Source organism: Bos mutus, chromosome 16, assembly GCF_027580195.1.
Source record: "Bos mutus isolate GX-2022 chromosome 16, NWIPB_WYAK_1.1, whole genome shotgun sequence".
Classification (NCBI taxonomy): Eukaryota; Metazoa; Chordata; class Mammalia; order Artiodactyla; family Bovidae; genus Bos; species Bos mutus.
The window spans coordinates 334380-352137 of record NC_091632.1 but is presented as its reverse complement, the minus strand read 5'-3'; the positions used below and the strand labels follow the sequence as shown (position 1 = coordinate 352137).

Sequence of the window (17758 nt, the reverse complement as noted above, 5' to 3'; positions counted from 1 at the left end):
CGACTGAAGCGACTTAGCAGCAGCAGTTTTCCCAGCACCACTTGTGAAAAGATCATCTTTTCTCCATTGTTTACTCTTGCCTACTGTGTCGCAGATTAACTGACCATACGTGCATGGGTTTATTTCTCGGATCTCTGTTCTGTTCCATTGATCCGTGTGTGTGTGTTTTGTGTGACTACCATACTGTTTTGATTACGTAAGGCAAGGAATGTGATTCCTCCAGCTCTGTTCTTCTTTCTCAAGATTGTGTCAAGATTATATTCTGTGTCTTTTGTCTTTCCATACAAATGTGAAAAGTGACATTGGTATTTTGACAGCGATTGCACTGAATTTGTAGATTGCCTTGGGTAGTATAGTCATTTAAACAATATCAATTCTTCTAATCCAAGAACATGGTGTATCTTTCCATCTGTTTGCATCATCTTCAGTTTCTTTCATTGATGTCTTACAGTTTTCAGACTACAGATCTTTTGTCTTTTAGGTAGGTTTATCCCCAGGTATTGTATTCTTTTGGGTGCAATGGTAAATGAGATTGTTTTCTTAATTTCTCTTTCTGATATTTCATTGTTAGTATATAGAAATGCAGCCGATTTCTGTATATTAATTTAGTATCTTACAACTTTACCAAGTTCATTGATGAACTCTGGTAGTTTTCTGATGGTGTCTTTAGAATTTTCTATGTATAGTATCATATCATCTGCATCCTCTTCTTTATTTCCACTTTCTCTCTTGGTGAGCTCATCTAGCCTTATGGATTTAAACACTATCTACATGCCAATGGCTCTCACATTCACATCCCCAGCCCAGACTTCTCTCCTGAACTCTATCCTCGTATATCCATCCAGCTGCCTGCTCAACATTTCACTGAGGTATTTAATAGATACAGACAATTCAACATGTCTAAATCTGAACTCCTTTTACTGCTCCCACAACTTGTATCACCTATAGCCTTTTCCACCTTGGAAATGCACATTCCATACTTCCAGTTGCTTAGAACTAAAATCTTGGTCATTCTCAACTCTTCTTTCTCTCACACTCCACATTCAAGCCATAAACATATTTTTCTTTCTTCCAAATATATCCAGAATTAAACAGATCATGGCATATTCATTCAATGGAATTCTAATAACAATGAGAAAAAAAAAAAAAAAAAAGCAAAACCTACTATTTCATTCAATAGTACAGATAAATCTCAGACACAATTTTAAGCTTCAGAAGCCAGACAGAAAGGAGGGTATACTACTCAATTCCCTTTATAAAAGTTCAAAAACAGGCAACATCAATCTATGGGGATAAAAGAATAGTGATTATCTTTTGGAAAGTACCTTAAGGGTGCTGAAATTGTTCCAAATATTGATCTGGGTGGTAGTTACATAGATATATCCATATGTGAAAAAGTTTATTTAGCTGTACATGTAAGACTATGTACTTTATTGTGTGAATATTTTATCCCAATAAAAAGGGTGTGCTTAGTCCCTTAGTCATGTCTGACTCTGCGACTGTATGGACTGCAGCCCACCAGGCTCCTCTGTCCATAGGGATTCTCTAGACAAGAGTACTGTAGTGGATTGCCATGCCCTCCTCCAGGAGATCTTCCCAACCCAGGAACTGAACCCAGGTCTCCCTCATTGCAGGCAGATTCTTTACCATCTCAGCCAACCAGGGAAGGATACAGTAAAAACAATACAAAATGTTAAAAATTGAAAGTGTACACCCAGAATTAATCACTTCTTACCATCTCCTCTGCTTCCTATTTTACCATTCTGATTCAAGTCACTTCCCTCTTCTCTTGCCTGAATTTCTGCTTTCCACTCTATTTCCACACATCAGTCAGAGTGAGCACTGAAAACCTAAGTCAGTAATATCATATCACTTCCTTGTTCTAAACCTGTAATAGCTTCCCATTTCCCTCAGAGTAAAAGCCAATGTCCTTCCAGTGGCTTCCAAGCCAGCAGTTTATAAACTTTTCAGCCTTATCTTCAACCACTCTCTCCTTTTTCTCAGCTGCACAGACTTCCTTGCTACCACTTTGGGTACATTTCTTCCCCAGAAACTTTGCTCTAATTATTTCCTCAGCGTGGATTATTCTCCCAATATCTGCATGGCAGAGTTCCTCATCCCCAAGTTTGTGCTCAAACAGCATCTTCTCAAGAAAGCCTCAATTATCACTCCATTAATAATTGCAAAACCAACACCACCACCACCACCCCCAGCCCGCCAGCCCCTATCCTGGCATTTCCAATTTCATTTGCCCTGCTCTTTTTTCTGTTTTAATTGGAGGAAAATTGCTTTACAGCGTTGTGTTGGTTTCTGCCATACAACAATGCGAATCAGCCATAATTCTATACACATCCCCTCCCTCTTGAGCCTCCCTCCCTCACCCCATCCCACCCCTCTAGGTTGTAACAGAGTGCCAGGCTGGGCTCCCTATGTTTTACCTTCTAACACTCTACATATTAGGTTTTATGTTTTTTATTTAGCATCTGTCTACCAACCCAACTAGCCTGCAAGCTCCATGAAAATCTTTGTTCTATTAATGAATGTATTTCAAGTGTCCATAAAAATGCCTGGCACATAGGATGCCTCCTATGAATGAATGAACAGATATCTCTAAATTAGGGCCCTGTGTGGAGACAAATTCAGTTCAGTTCAGTTGCTCAGTTGTGTCCGACTCTTTGCCACCCCATGAATCACAGCACGCCAGGCCTCCCTGTCCATCACCAACTCCCAGAGTTCACTCAGACTCACGTCCATTGAATCAGTGATGCCATCCAGCCATCTCATCCTCTGTCGTCCCCTTCTCCTCCTGGCCCCAATCCGTCCCAGCATCAGAGTCTTTTCCAATGAGTCAACTCTTTGCATGAGGTGGCCAAAGTACTGGAGTTTCAGCTTTAGCATCATTCCTTCCAAAGAAATCCCAGGACTGATCTCCTTCAGAATGGACTGGTTGGATCTCCTTGCAGTCCAAGGGACTCTCAAGAGTCTTCTCCAACACTACAGTTCAAAAGCATCAATTCTTCAGTGCTCAGCTTTCTTCACAGTCCAACTCTCACAACCATACAGGACCACTGGAAAAACCATAGCCTTGACTAGATGGACCTTTGTTGGCAAAGTAATGTCTCTGCTTTTGAATATGCTGTCTAGGTTGGTCATAACTTTTCTTCCAAGGAGTAAGAATCTTTTAATTTCATGGCTGCAATCACCATCTGCAGTGATTTTGGAGCCCCCCAAAATAAAGTCTGACACTGTTTCCCCATCTATTTCCCATGAAGTGATGGGACCAGATGCCACGATCTTCATTATCTGAATGTTGAGCTTTAAGCCAATGTTTTCACTCTCCTCTTTCACTTTCAGCAAGAGGCTTTTTAGTTCCTCTTCACTTTCTGCCATGAGGGTGGTGTCATCTGCATATCTGAGGTTATTGATATTTCTCCCGGCAATCTTGATTCCAGCTTGTGCTTCTTCCAGCCCAGGGTTTCTCATGATGTACTCTGCATATAAGTTAAATAAGCAGGGTGACAATATATAGCCTTGACGTACTCCTTTTCCTAGTTGGAACCAGTCTGTTGTTCCATGTCCAGTTCTAACTGTTGCTTCCTGACCTGCATATAGGTTTCTCAAAAGGAAGGTCAGGGGTCTGGTATTCCCATCTCTTTCAGAATTTTCCACAGTTTATTGTGATCCACACAGTCAAGGGCTTTGGCATAGTCAATAAAGCAGAAATAGATATTTTTCTGGAACTCTCTTGCTTTTTTGATGATCCAGCAGATGTTGGCAATTTGATCTCTGGTTCCTCTGCCTTTTCTAAAACCAGCTTGAACATCTGGAGGTTCACGGTTCACATATTGCTGAAGCCTGGCTTGGAGAATTTTGAGCATTACTTTACTAGCATGTGAGATGAGTGCAATTGTGTGGTAGTTTGAGCATTCTTTGGCATTGCCTTTCTTTGGGATTGGAATGAAAACTGACCTTTTCCAGTCCTGTGGCCACTGCTGAGTTTTCCAAATTTTCTGGCATATTGAGTGCAGCACTTTCATAGCATCATCTTTCAGGATTTGAAATAGTTCAACTGGAATTCCATCACCTCCACTGGCTTTGTTTGTAGTGATGCTTTCTAAGGCCCAATTGACTTCACATTCCAGGATGTCTGGCTCTAGGTGAGTGATCACACCATCAGGATTATCTGGGTCGTGAAGATCCTTTTTGTACAGTTTTTCTGTATATTCTTGCCACCTCTTCTTAATATCTTCTGCTTCTGTTAGGTCCATACCATTTCTGTCCTTTATTGAGCCCATCTTTGCATGAAATGTTCCCTTGGTGTCTCTAATTTTCTTGAAGACATCTCTAGTCTTTCCCATTCTGTTTTTTCCTCTATTTCTTTGCATTGATCACTGAGGAAGGCTTTCTTATCTCTTCTTGCTATTCTTTGGAACTCTGCATTCAGATGCTTATATCTTTCCTTTTCTCCTTTGCTTCTCGCTTCTCTTCTTTTCACAGCTATTTGTAAGGCCTCCTCAGACAGCCATTTTGCTTTTTTGCATTTCTTTTGCATGGGGATGGTCTTGATCCCTGTCTACTGTACAATGTCATGAACCTCTGACCATAGTGGAGAAAAATTAGGGTTAACAAATCAGTTACCCTCCTCTCCTGAAGAACAGAGTTCTGAAAGCAGGTGGTAGAAAGATAGTCCCAAAGGCCCTCTCTACCATGACCGGGGCTACAGACAGTGGATGTGGAGTCAGGCCCAGACAACTAGCCCAAGCACTGCAAAGGGTCAGGGGCTGGATTCCAGCTCTCCAGCTACCCCTACTCCCACCATAGACAGGTTGGGATTTTCTACTTGGCCACCTTGGCATATAGGAATCCACAACTTCAGCAGCATCTAAGCACCCCCAGACAGAGATAGAGACCAAACCAACCCACCCATCTCTGTATCCCCAGGCCCCACAAAGTACCCAATAAATGGTCAGTACAAAAAAGTATGTTTATGAAATAGACAAATGGATATAACCAGCTCCCTAACTGAACAGCTCCCTGTGATCCTGCTAAAGAAAAAAAATTCCAAGGTGAGGAACATTGCAAGATAAGATGTCTGATCTCCTTTTTTTGGGGAAGGGGTCAGGGAAGTCCATTGCCAGCTTCCCCACTCTGTCTGCCCACCCCCAAGCCAGTATTTCCAAGGAGATACGAATACCAAGGCCCACCTACCTGTCTCTCCTCTGTATCCCACCCCACCTTCGGCTGCTAGCCTTTTCTTTCTTCTGCAGCAGCTGATAGCCTCCTCTGGGCTTGAGTTAAGAGACTGAGGCTAAAGAGGTGATTCATGCAGTTCAAGGAGTCAGGTACCCTTCTTCTTTTCTGTCCTGTGCCCACCCTGCGGATGAGGCCAACCAAGAAGTACCATACTCCAAGCCCCTCTCCTCTAGGGGGTGCTCTCCTGACCAAGACACAAAGAAACAGGATGCCCAGGCCTCCTGTGGACTGGCCTTGGGGCCCAGTCATTCCTGCCCTACCTAGCCCAGAAGGGCAAATGAGCAGAGCAATGCCACATGCAGCTGTGGAGATTTGCAGTTTTCATGAAACTGGGCAGGAGGAGCAGGGAGAGTAGGAGGACAAGGAGTTGGGGAATATGTAAACTTGTAAAATCTCTTACAGGTAGAAGCTGTGCCATTTACTAGGAGGCACAATCCAGAGTTCTAGGCTTGGCCCTGATCCTACAAACAATGTGAACTGTGGATATCACTGCAGTGTCATTTGTAAAAATTTAAAAATCAATAATAATCTAAAAAGTCAAAATTATAAGAATGAATCAACAAAATGTGATAATCATTTATTTAAAAATGTTTACAGCATGGCTATTCTGTGCCAGGCATGGGATAGACATCAGTATGTGAGCAGATGTGTTCCTGCCCTTTCGGTGCTTACTAAATCCAGAAAGAACTACCTGGGCCAGGAGAGATGGGAAGGAGAAATATATCCAACCTAAGTAAATAACAGAGGAAATGAAACTGGGTTAGCTGAGGAGGGGGCCAGAGAAGGCCTCTCTATGAAGGTGCTGTTTTAGCTAAGACCTAAAAGATGAGTAAAAAGCCAATTCAATATTATATCATTATAAAAATCCTTAGAAAATATTTTTATTGATGGGGAAATGCTTATAACATTAAGTGAATAAAATAGGATATAAAAATCATTGATGTACTCAACTACATAAAAACATAATTATCTATCTATCCATCTATCATCTATGTGGGAAAATTTTCTGGAACACCAGAAAGTTAACAGTAGTCATGTGCAGGTGGCAGAATTACTGGTAATTTTGGAGACCTGAGTGGCTCAGATGGTAAAGAATCTGTCCACAATGTGGGAGATCCAGGTTTGATCCTTGGGTTAAGAAGATCCTCTGGAGGAGGGAATGGTTACCCACTCCAGTATCCTTGCCCAGAGGACTCCATGGACAGAGGAGCCTGGTGGGCTACAGTCACAAAGACTCAGACATGACTGAGCTACTAACATTTTATCATCTTTATTCTTTTCTATATTTCTCAAAATTTTTACAATAAATATGGATTGCTTTTATGCTTGGAAATAAATATAAAATGTCAGGGCACAGCCTCTAAAACTCTACCCCATGATCTCTGGGTAGAGGGGTTATCCAGAAGGTATCTTGGCTGTTCCCTTGCTTCCAAGCAGCATTTCCACCAGGGTATCTTGCTCCTAAAGCACTTGGAGGCTTCCTAGATGCCATTCCAATGCCAGCTAGCGGGAGCTTTCACCACTGAATCTAATCCAGAGTGCTTAGCACGATCTTTAACATAACCCATCTGAAGGCTATCCCTAGTCCAAGCAAAGACACTACTTTTTTAATCACAAAGCTGACATCTCTCCATCACTTTTCCTTTCTAGACCCATCATGAATTTGCTGGCAAGCTGTAGAGGCTGAATTTCTCTGTTCTAGTCCTTGAGGACGATTGCCTTTTACATCAGAGGCTGGGGAACAACAGTCAGAATGAGGAGGAGAAAACAGCCTGTGGCTGAGTGACCTTGAAAACGCTGGAACTCTGTGCTTCTGTTTCCTCTTCTCCACATGTGAGGGAGTTGGGCTTCAGGGTTGCTGTCACTCCTCTTCTGTCTCAGACACTCTAAGCCAAGGACTAACCCATCCTTAGACAGAGGAGCTAGAGGTGACCTATGTCTACTGAAAGCAGATGGTGCCACGGAAGAGCAATTATTCTGGGACCCTGAGGCCACAGATGAGCCTGCTGGTTCAAGAACAGGAGGCACTTAACCTGTCCAGAAAAGCCCAGGGTAGCTGGAGAGTTGGGGTTGCCTAAATTGATGCCTAAGAGCAAACATACCTTAATCTATCAAATTTCTTTCCCTGTCAGAGCTCTGGTCCAGTAATCTGGCCTCCCCCACACTCTGCTGTACTTCCCTGGTCAGCAGCCCAGTTGGGCAGGCCTCCAGCTGTGGACAGAGGCAGGGCTGCCAGAGGCTCAAATGCCCACTGGAGAAAAGGTGAGGAGGGAGAGAGAGCTGTCAAGCATGGGCTGGAGCAGAGTGTAGAGTCCATGGTAAAAATAAAAGGAGCAAAATCACCCCCACTGACAGCCTGGAGGCAACTCCTCCTTAAATCCTATAGCTTCTAGAGGCTGATTCAAAATACACATGGGCTCACTAGTTAAGGGCTTCCCAGGTCGTGCTAGTGGTAAAGAATTGGCCTGCTAATGAAGGAGATATAACAGATAAAATGTGGATCACTGGGTCAGGAAGATCCCCTAGAGGAGGAAATGGCAACCCATTCCAGTATTCTTGCCTGGAGAATCCCATGGACAGAGGAGCCTGGTGGGTTACAGTCCATAGGGTCACAAAGAGTTGGACACAACTGAAGCAATTTAGCATGCATGCATGCATGCACTAGGCCTGGATTCAAATCCTCTCTCGGCTCCTGATAAGATATTTGAGCAAATTACTGAAATGCTCTGAGCTTTAGACTTTAGTTTATCTATAGAAGTATCTAGAATGGGGATAATAATCTCTACCAGCAAGAAACTATGAGCATTATGCTTTATCTCATTTAATAATAATAAAAAAAATATGACTACTTCACAGGGGGCCGGTGGTAAAGAATCTGCCTGCCAATGCAGGAGATGCGGGTTCAATCCTTGGGTTGGGAAGATCCCTTGGAGGGGAAAATGGCAACCTGCTTCAGTATTCTTGCCTGAAAAATTCCATGGACAGAGGAGCCAGGGAGGCTGCAGTTCATGGGGCAGCAAAGAGTTGGACATGACTGAGCGGTTGAGTGCATGCACACACGCGTGCACACACACGCACACACACACACACACAAATATAGTACTGTGTGTAGCTCATCACCACTAGGAGCTAAAAAACACAACACAATCTTCCTAGGATTTCAACAGAGTATTGGCAGGAGTCATGATGAGAAATAACCATAGAAAGTTAGAGGTGAAAGGAACCTCAGAGACCTCAAATCCAGAATGCAGGTAGCAAGGGGCGGGGTGGCAAAGAGGAGGCTCAGAGAGATCAAATAGCTTATTAAAGGTTGCACAGCTAGTTTGTAACACAACAAGGTTCAAACTCATGTATTTCTTACTCCCAAATGCCCATCACCCCTTCCCCCCACACCAACCCAGATGACAGACAGATTGTGCTCAGATCCCCTTTCCACAGAGAGGGCTTTGGTGGTTGGGGAGTGGCACTCCTCACCATAACAAGCCCCTGGTGTAGGTATCAAGATGACACAGTGCCACCAAGAAAATCCAGGGGTTCCCTAGAAGCAGGAAATGAGGGGGATAGGGTATCCATTGCCAAACATGTGGAGGTACTACACAAATAACCTGTAAAATACATGTAAATAACCACAGGTTATTGATGAATCAACAATTTAAACTTTTTAAAATTGCTGTTACTTCCAAATGGAAAGAAATAAAAGTTCTGGTTGACTGGTCCAATCATGCCTTGCTTAGTAAGGGGTCCAGCTAACTCCTGTCACTGAATGCCCCATACATGCTTCACCAATGCTTAGGCAATGCTACTCCCTGGCTCCCAGGGTCCCATCCGCCTCGGACTGGCTTGTCAGGGCAAGCAATCAGGTACGTGGGGGCCTCTGGCTGAGAGGTATTCTCCCAGCCCAGTAGCCTGCTGACTCCAGCTGCCCAGAGTGGAGCCGTGCATGCTGTTCCTCCTGCAGGAGGGACCCAGGCAGTGACCAGCAAGGACCTGGAGGAGTCTGTCACTTCAGCCCAGCCTCTGGGATCCCAGCTTTGGAAGCCAGGCCTGGCAGCCTTTTTCTCGCAGGCACTATTGATACGTGGCTCTGAAGCAGCTGCCTGAGCTGGTATGGGCAGCTGTGGTCCTGATCCTGAGGTGGGAAGCCAGGAAGACAGGCCACAGCAGGATGGTTAGAGGTCAGACCCCTGGGAGGCCTGCCTGAGGCTTCACCGTGTGACTCTGAACACTCATCCAATTCAATTGACTTTCATTGAGTAGACATTTGCTATGTGCCAGACACTATGCTAGGCATTTTAGAGAATCTGTAAGAATTAACAAAATGTGGTCACTGCTAGGTTGCCGCCCTTGAGGCATGACAATCTAGCAAGGGAGAAGAAACATGTATAAATATAGTTTCGTAGTAGTTTGACACCTCCCGGGAATGTGGTGTGTTGTGTGTGTGCACATGTGTGTGTGCACATGTGTGTATGGGCATATGTGTTATATATAAGAGCTGAGCGTGTGGGGCGTGGGAGTACAGGGCTTGCCTATTCAGACCCATATGTTAATAATGATAATAAAGCAACAAAAGAAACCTACCACTTAAGGACTGCATATAATGCTAATTGTATAATACAGTACTAAGTGCTTTATATGTAGGAATTTATTATATTCTTCCAAGCACCCTAGAAGGAAGGTACTATTATTAATGTCTCCTTTTATTGACATGGAAATTAAAAATGAAGGAGGTGAATAAGTGACTTTCTTAAAGTCATAAAGCTAGGAATTCATAGCAAGGATTTGAACCCAGGCCTGCAGTCTTAGCCTCTACGCCAAAGCCTCCGCTTTGGCCCTCCAATGATAGCCCCTAAAGACCACCACCTCCCCCGCCGCCACTCTGCCGCCTCAAGGCTGAAGCAAGGAGTGGCAGAAGCTGCCTTCTGCAGGAATGAGCCTGCAGTTCCTGCCAGCACAGCCATCCCCACCCCCACAGGACAAGTTGGGCACATTCTGTGAGTCTGTGATCACTGTTACATCACGGCCAGGCCTTTGTCTCACCTTGGCACCCACTCAGTAGACCACATTTCTTAAGCAGCTTTCCTATATTCACACATCTGCATGACTTTCCGATTGTGGCAACACTTTGTTGTAATGGCCAGGCTCAGAGGCCCAGACCACTCTAATGGACTGAAACCAGGTTCGTCAGCACAGGCCAGCCATGACCTGGGGCTGATAACAGCATGAAGGCCCCTCAGCTCACAGGCTTTGTGGGCTGCCTTCCCCTCTTGCTTGAGCAGCAGTCTTCACCTTTCCTAGAAAACTCGGGTGTTGTGAGGGGGGTAAGCAAGGCAGAGAGCACGGCATGGAGGGGCAGGACACGGCGGGTCAGGAAGGAAGGGAGGCTGTGGGATTAAGGCTGCGTTCCCAGCCAGCCCCAGGAGAGCCTCTGGATCTGTTTCCCCTTAACCAGGTTCCACTTCACCTCCCTCACAGAATCATGTTGAAAAGAGGTGGAAAAAATGGTGCATTAAAGAAGCTTTGAAAAATTAAATGTACAAACAGGACAAATGTGGGTGCCTAGGCTTGCTTGGGAAAATTATCAAGTGAGGCCAGGGGCCCCATGTCCCACGTATGGAAGCTACTTCAGGGATGGCTGGTGACAAAGATGGCTAGAACTTCACAGTAGAGAGGGAATCTACCAGTGAGAAGATTTAAGGAGGAGGCAAGCACGCCTCACAAGAATGTCCCAGCAAGGCAGCACTGGCAGTGTGCCCAGGCATTTGCTGGCACTTGGTGGCCCAGGCACTGCCTGGTGATGAGCCTATGGCCTGGCAGGCCCAGGGAAGGAACCCCAGTGTGGGCTTGACACCTGCGTGAGAGGACGGCCATTATTGGGCCACCCACTGTAGTGCTGCCTGGACACAGCGTAAGGACCTCTGCTGTGACTGGAGAAACACCCGTTTCACAACAGAACGGGATCATTAAGAGCCTGTCTCCTCCTCCCTGCAACAGAAGATTCCGTAAGTGGGAGTTGGGCAGAGGTAATCAGACTGCTTAGGTTCGACAGGACAGCCCTGGAGCTTGGAGCTGGCTAGCGCAGGGGTATCTGGAGAACAGGAGAGCTATGGAGTATCTTTAGGAAGCCTTCCCAGGTCTGGCTAGAGAAGCAGCATCCCTGTCTGCAGTGCGTCACCCTCAGCCCACCCGAGCAACCTGCTCTGCTCTTTCTACTTGCCTCAAACAGGTGGAGTTCAGCTCCACCACCTAGCCCCTCCCCACCACCGCCTCCGCGGGCCGGACAGGCAGCCTCAGGTGCCCTGGCCGGATCAGGAGAGCAGCAGCAGCTTCAGCTCTGGGGGCCCAAGCACTACTAGGTTCACATTCTTCCAACCACCCAGCCCCTTCCTGCTTCAACTTCAGTTCAGCTTGGCGCTGCAGAGTGAGAGCTGGGGCATAACGGCCCCAGGAAAGTCCGGCTCACGTGGGGTTTTATGTTCTACCTTTTATCCTCTTCACATGGCCCTCGAGCCTCCCGGTATGGGGTACCTGCAGCTGCTCTAAACTCACCTGAGTGGGATCTTGACACGGAGGTAGCGGTCAACAGCAATTGCCAGCAGGGCCAGGATGGAGCTCTGAGTGAGGATGAGGACAGGGCAGGCGACCTTGAGGCAGGTGTGGAAGTAGGTCCGCGGCCCAATGTTGATGAGGATGGCGAGCGGGATGACCAGCGCGCCCACCGCCACATCAGCCACTGCCAGTGACGCGATGAAGCAGAAGGTGGCATCCCGCAAGGCCTGATTCACCTTCACCGCCCAGATCACCAGCACGTTCCCAGGCACAGAGACCAGGGCGATGAGCACCTCGATGCCAATGTATGCGGCCTGGAAGGCCGAGATGGAGGGCGGCATGGTGGGCACAGGCTGGGCACATCAGCAGACAGGCGCCAAGGGGCAGGAGGCAAGCACCTGTGGTCACGGAAGCCTAGGGTGGGAAGGCCTGCCTGGGGGGAGGGGAGCCAGGCAGCTCTGGAACTCCAGCTGCCCTTTGGAGATGTGCCCCACTTGGCACATCTAGTGCCTACCCAAGCCGATGGGATACGCTAACCCTTTCTCTGCCTAATCTCTGTCCCCTCTCCTTGTCAACCCCAGAGGATCCATTCAACAACTTAAAATAGCAGCACTCACTCCTCCACTGGCTTTTTTTTATCAGGTGTGAGGCAGTTCCCAGCACACACACAACCCACAGGGCTCCCGGTGCCTGACTCTACCTACCCATGCTCATAGAACAGGATGCAGGGAGCTCACCATCCTGTCTGCTGGGGGCCAGCGAGTCCCAGAGGCGGTGCTCAAAGTTCTGGGCACCTGGTGCCTCCTGAGGCTAGAGGCTGCGCCAGACTGGGCTGGGCTCTGGGCTCCGCGCAGCGGTTCACCATCCTCCAGGCTCCCAGCCCTGCCTTTCAAGCAATCACATGGTGCAGCAGAGGCTCAGACTGGACGCTTTTAAAGAGGTAGCGCCCCAGTTTCGCACCTGGGACTGGTCTGGCAGACGCGGGTGTGGAGGACTGAGCCCAGCAGCGGCCAGGGTGCGGGGATCCCCGTCTCCCACTTTGCCGCGCATGCATGCCATAGGCACCCCCCCTCCCACCTGAGACACGGCTGGCTCCTGCTTCCTAGCTGTCCCCAATCCCGGTCCGGCTCTGCCAGGGACCCTCGTAAACATTCGGTCCCGGGGTGGGGGGGATTCTAGGAGTCCCTGTCAGCCCTTTCCTTCATCCCCACTGGGGATGACCGGCAGGCGAACGAGGTACAGACTTACCAAAGCTGGCAGAGCTCCGAGCCACCTGAACGGCTCCGTCCAAGCGCCCTCCTACCTCCACGCCGTGCGCAGTCGCTCGCTCCAGGGATGCTTGAAGAATCCAGAGGGAGAGTAAACTGGCTGAGACTCAACTCTGGCGCCCGGCGCCTCCGTCGCCCGGCGCGGGAGCGAGGCTGCCCGGCTCCGCACAGCCGGAGCGGCGGGGGCGGCCCCGGCCCCTCCCTCCTGGGCCTCTGTCTCCTCCCTCATCCCCTCCTCTAAACAAAGGCCGTGATTCCGAGTGAGAGAAGACCTTTCCGTAGGGTCTGATGTGCGAATCCAGGTCACAGCAGGGCATGGCACCTGCGAGTCTCTAGGACGCCCCTTCTCCATTTGCCTCAACAGTCAGTTGGAAGCCCTGGCACACTCTCCTACCCCTCAGAGCTGAAACCCTCCTTTCCCATGAAACCAGCCCCTGCATTTTCTTAGGCGCTAATGTTCTTCCAGTTGACTCATTGGAAAAGACTCTGATGCTGGGAGGGATTGGGGGCAGGAGGAGAAGGGGACGACAGAGGATGAGATGGCTGGATGGCATCACCGACTCGATGGACCTGGGTTTGGGTGAACTCCGAGAGGTGGTGATGGACAGGGAGGCCTGGCCTGCTGTGATTCATGGGGTCGCAAAGAGTTGGACAGGACTGAGTGACTGAACTGACTGAATGTTCTTCCAGCACACGTTGCTTTGAAGGCTCTATCCTGAGTCAACACGTTCGCTTTACCTCTATCTTTCAGAATACCTTTTCATCTATTAGCAATTCCCATTTTTCAGATGAGGGCACCGAGATGCAGACAAGTGACCTGGCTTCACAAGGTCATTTCCATCAGTGCCACCTCCTCTTGTGCCTCGTTTCTTTTCTCTATCTCCCTCTTCATAGCACAGTACGTAAACCATGGGTATCCAGTCCAATGTCCATGTGTTATTGATAAAGAAGCCGGCCGGTGGAAGGAAGAGACTTTTGTAAGTTACCATAGCGAGTCCTAATAGAACTGGAGTAAGAAGCCAGGCTGCTGACTCCCCGCACAGTGCTCTCTCCACTCTCCTCCATCCGGACCCCTCTCTTGGCAATCTCCTGCCACAGTTTCAGTTTACGTGGGCCACTGGTACTGCCTCAGGACCACCCCAAGGAAGATGCTCACTCAGACCGGGTGCCTTACAAAGATCCCGACCTGAGAAGTCCTTGCTCATGGATATTGGAAAAGAGCTCTGAAAGGGCAAAGAGTCAAGTGGGGGGAGCCCAATGCCACCTGGCCACACCCCAGTCCCTGAGGTCACTGCACTCTTCTTGGGTTTCAGGATGTCAAGAGAGGGGTTCTGTTGCGAGGTGGGTGCCTACTAAAACTGCCGTTTGCCATCTGCCTCTACGAGGGTTAGGTCACTAGCCACTGCAGTCACTGACTTTCAACATAGGAGTTCGGGGCAGAGATCAAGAATAAGGCACTCTAATGAGTTTTATATTGTAATACTTGATTCATGGCTAAGTGTTAAAATGAAGCTACGTGATCTCTGGTTGTATCTGTCTATATGTCTGTTAATATCATCTAACTTTGGATGATATTAGTTCTACTTAATTGGCTTAAAGAAAAGAGCTTATATAAATTTCTCAGAATAAAAAATTTGCCAGAATGAATTTTGTACTCACATGAACTGGGAAATTTTTAGTATTAAATTAATACCTGGTATTAAAGTTTTGAGCCACCAGGGAAGCCCAAGAATACTGGAGTGGATAGCCTACCCCTTCTCCAGGGAACCTTCCAGACCCAGGAATCCAACCAGGGTCTCCTGCATTGTAGGCAGATTTTTTTACCAGCTGAGTTGCTGTCAAGTCGCTTCAGTCGTGTTCGACTCTGTGCGACCCCATGGACTGTAGCCTACCAGGCTTCTCCATCCCTGGGATTCTCCAGGCAAGAACACTGGAGTGGGTTGCCATTCCCTTCTCCAATGCATGCAAGTGGAAAGTGAAAGTGAAGTTGCTCGGTCGTGTCCAACTCTTAGTGACCCCATGGACTGCAGCCTACCTGGCTCCTCCATCCATGGGATTTTCCAGGCAACAGTACTGGAGTGGGGTGCCATTGCCTTCTCCCACCAGCTGAGTTACCTAGTATTAAATTAATACCATCTAAAATCACTGCAGATGATGGCTTCAGCCATGAAATTAAAAGATGCTTGCTCCTTGGAAGAAAAGCTGTGACCAACCTAGGCAGAATATTAAAAAGCAGAGACATGACTTTGCTGACAAAGGTCTCTCTAGTCAAAGCTATGGTTTTCCCAGTAGTCATGTACGGATGTGAGAGCTGGACAATAAAAAAGGCTGAGCACCAAAGAATTGATGCTTTTGAACTGAGGTATTGGAGAAGACTTTTGAGAGTCCCTTGGACAGCAAAGAGATTAAACCAGTCCATCCTAAAGGAGATCAGTCCTGATTATTCACTGGAAGGACTGATGCTGAAGCTGAAGCCCCAATACCTTGGCCACCTGATGTGAAGAGCCAACTCATTGGAAAAGACCCTGATGCTGCGAATGAAGGCAGGAGGAGAAGGAGATGACAGAGGATGAGATGGTTGGATGGCATCACTGACTCAATGGACGTGAACTTGGGGGAAATTCTGAGAGATGATGAGGGACAGGGAGGCCAGGCATGATGCAGTCCACGAGGTTGCAGAGTTGGACACGACTGAGTGAATGAACAACAATAAAGCTTGTTGATTAATTAATATGGACATGTCTTTAGAGACATCGATATTTTAGTGTAATACTCATATTGTACCTAAGCTTAATAGAAGTCAAATAAGGTCTTAACATCTATTGCAAATTTGTCAGCAAGAGAAGTAACTTGGTATGATGAAATTTTTATAAGTAAAATATAAACAAGATAAGAGCTTCTGGGTGAACTCTTTAGGAGTAATTCTGTTTTAGGAATATCTGTGCATGTGTATGTGTGTTCAGTCATGTCATGACTGTAGTCTGCTAGGCTCCTCTGTCTGTGGAATTTTCCAGGCACAATACTGGAGGAGGTTGCCATTTCCTTATCTAAGGGATCCAGGGATTGAACCCACAGCTCTTGCATCTTCTGCACTGGCAGTCAGGTTCTTTAGCAGCTGAGCACCAGAAAAGCCCCCCCCCCCCAGGAATGTTTACTTAAAAATAATCTCTCCAGGTATTTGGTAACTTAAAATTTTAGAGTTGTGCTAAGTTAAATGATAGAAGTTTATCATTCTTACATAAAATAAGATACTGAAACTTTAATTACTAAACATCGGCCTCCTTTCACAGAGAAACCAAAGGTATTCACTACTATTAATACATATATTTGGTGCCATACTGAGATAGTTGATATAAAAAAGTACATGTTTTTAGCAATTGTTATTGATATTTATGCTTTCCAGTCTACAGGATGTTAATGTAGTAGACAGTTCACAATTGCTTACTTTTTAGTTTTCACTAGAAATTAAGGTTTTTAAGAGTTGAGGATTCTAATTTAAATATCATTAAAGCTACTGGAAATAATAAAAGTTTCAGTATGCAGTAAGAAAGTAGGATGTATGTTTTCAATAAAAGAAGATATGAAGAATGGAATTGCATTTCATTAAGGAAAAGAAATTTTGTCCTAGAGCTGGTTGTTTCTGGATGGAGAAAATAAGGGATAAACTAATATGGATATAGAAAGTGATGGATAAGGAGCCTTGAGAAGAGATTTGTGCATGATTAAGATGGACTAAATTTTGAATCAATTTTAAAAGTAAACTGTGGAAATTTAAATTTGGCTTTTCTCTCTGTTAAGAGAACAAAGTTTTCTTAAAATGTTGATCTGCTTTGATAGCAGATTTTAAGTTCTTTATCTTTTAATTGATTTGCCTCTGTATTTGCCTCTGATATATTTTATTGTCACATTGGTTAAGTGAATAAGTATTTTTTCACAGTGACCTATGATCCTATTTGACCAAGAATTTTAAAACTTCTTTGATATTTTTTGACCAACTCCCCAAATAAAATTCTAATGAAGTTTAACATCTAGCTTACTTTGGGATGCTTTAAGGGGCCCTGAAACATCCCAAAGAAAGATATTTAATTAGGTTCATTTGGAATGTTAATTAATGGGAAGTAGTGTCAAATGGGTAATAAATCTTAGGTTATATTGTATGGGTAGTCCTTTTTTAATGAGGGAAACCTCATCTTTTAAATTTTTTATTTATTTTATTTTTGGCTGTGCTGTCTTTGGACTTTCTCTAGCTGTGAGCGAGGCTTGCTATCTAATTGCATTTCAAGGGCTTCTCGTTGCGGTGGCTCCTCTTGTCATGGAGCGTAGCCTCTGGAGGAATGGGCTCAGTGGATCTGGCACACGGGCCTAGTTGCCTCCAGCATGTGGAATCCCCCCGGACAAGGGATCAAACCCTTGTCCCCTGAATGAGCAGGCAGATTCTCAACTGGTGGACCACCAGGGAAGTAATGGGTTACTGTTTTAAATATAGATATTTTAAAAATTATATAGAATTTCTAAAAATATGGTATGTTCTGATAAACTATTATCAGTCATAATTCTAGTTATTATCTTAAAACATTGTATGTAACCGAGTTACTTAGCAGTAACCGAGTTACTTAGCAGTAACCGAGTTTCTTTGTCAATGGCATTGTATAATCAGGCACTTAACTGTACCTTCTTAAGTCTTTTTTGTA

General features: G+C 46.1%; 1 protein-coding gene across 3 annotated transcripts in view; it reads right to left on the bottom strand.

Annotated features, from left to right (window-relative positions):
* ADORA1 (adenosine A1 receptor) overlaps nt 1–13458 on the bottom strand; it is a 40046-nt gene extending 26588 nt beyond the window's left edge. Inside the window, exons 1-2 of one of the 3 annotated variants that reach the window (XM_070384519.1) lie at nt 13048–13458; nt 11800–12232 (exon numbers count right to left, since the gene is read on the bottom strand). In XM_070384519.1, coding sequence (XP_070240620.1) covers nt 11800–12140 — 341 coding nt within the window. In that variant the 5' untranslated portion in view covers nt 12141–12232; nt 13048–13458. Of the gene's footprint in view, nt 1–11799; nt 13007–13047 lie in introns of those variants that run through there. The other 2 variants (XM_014477038.2, XM_005891878.3) reach the window with 2 other exon arrangements.
* Between the last annotated feature and the right edge of the window lie 4300 nt (nt 13459–17758).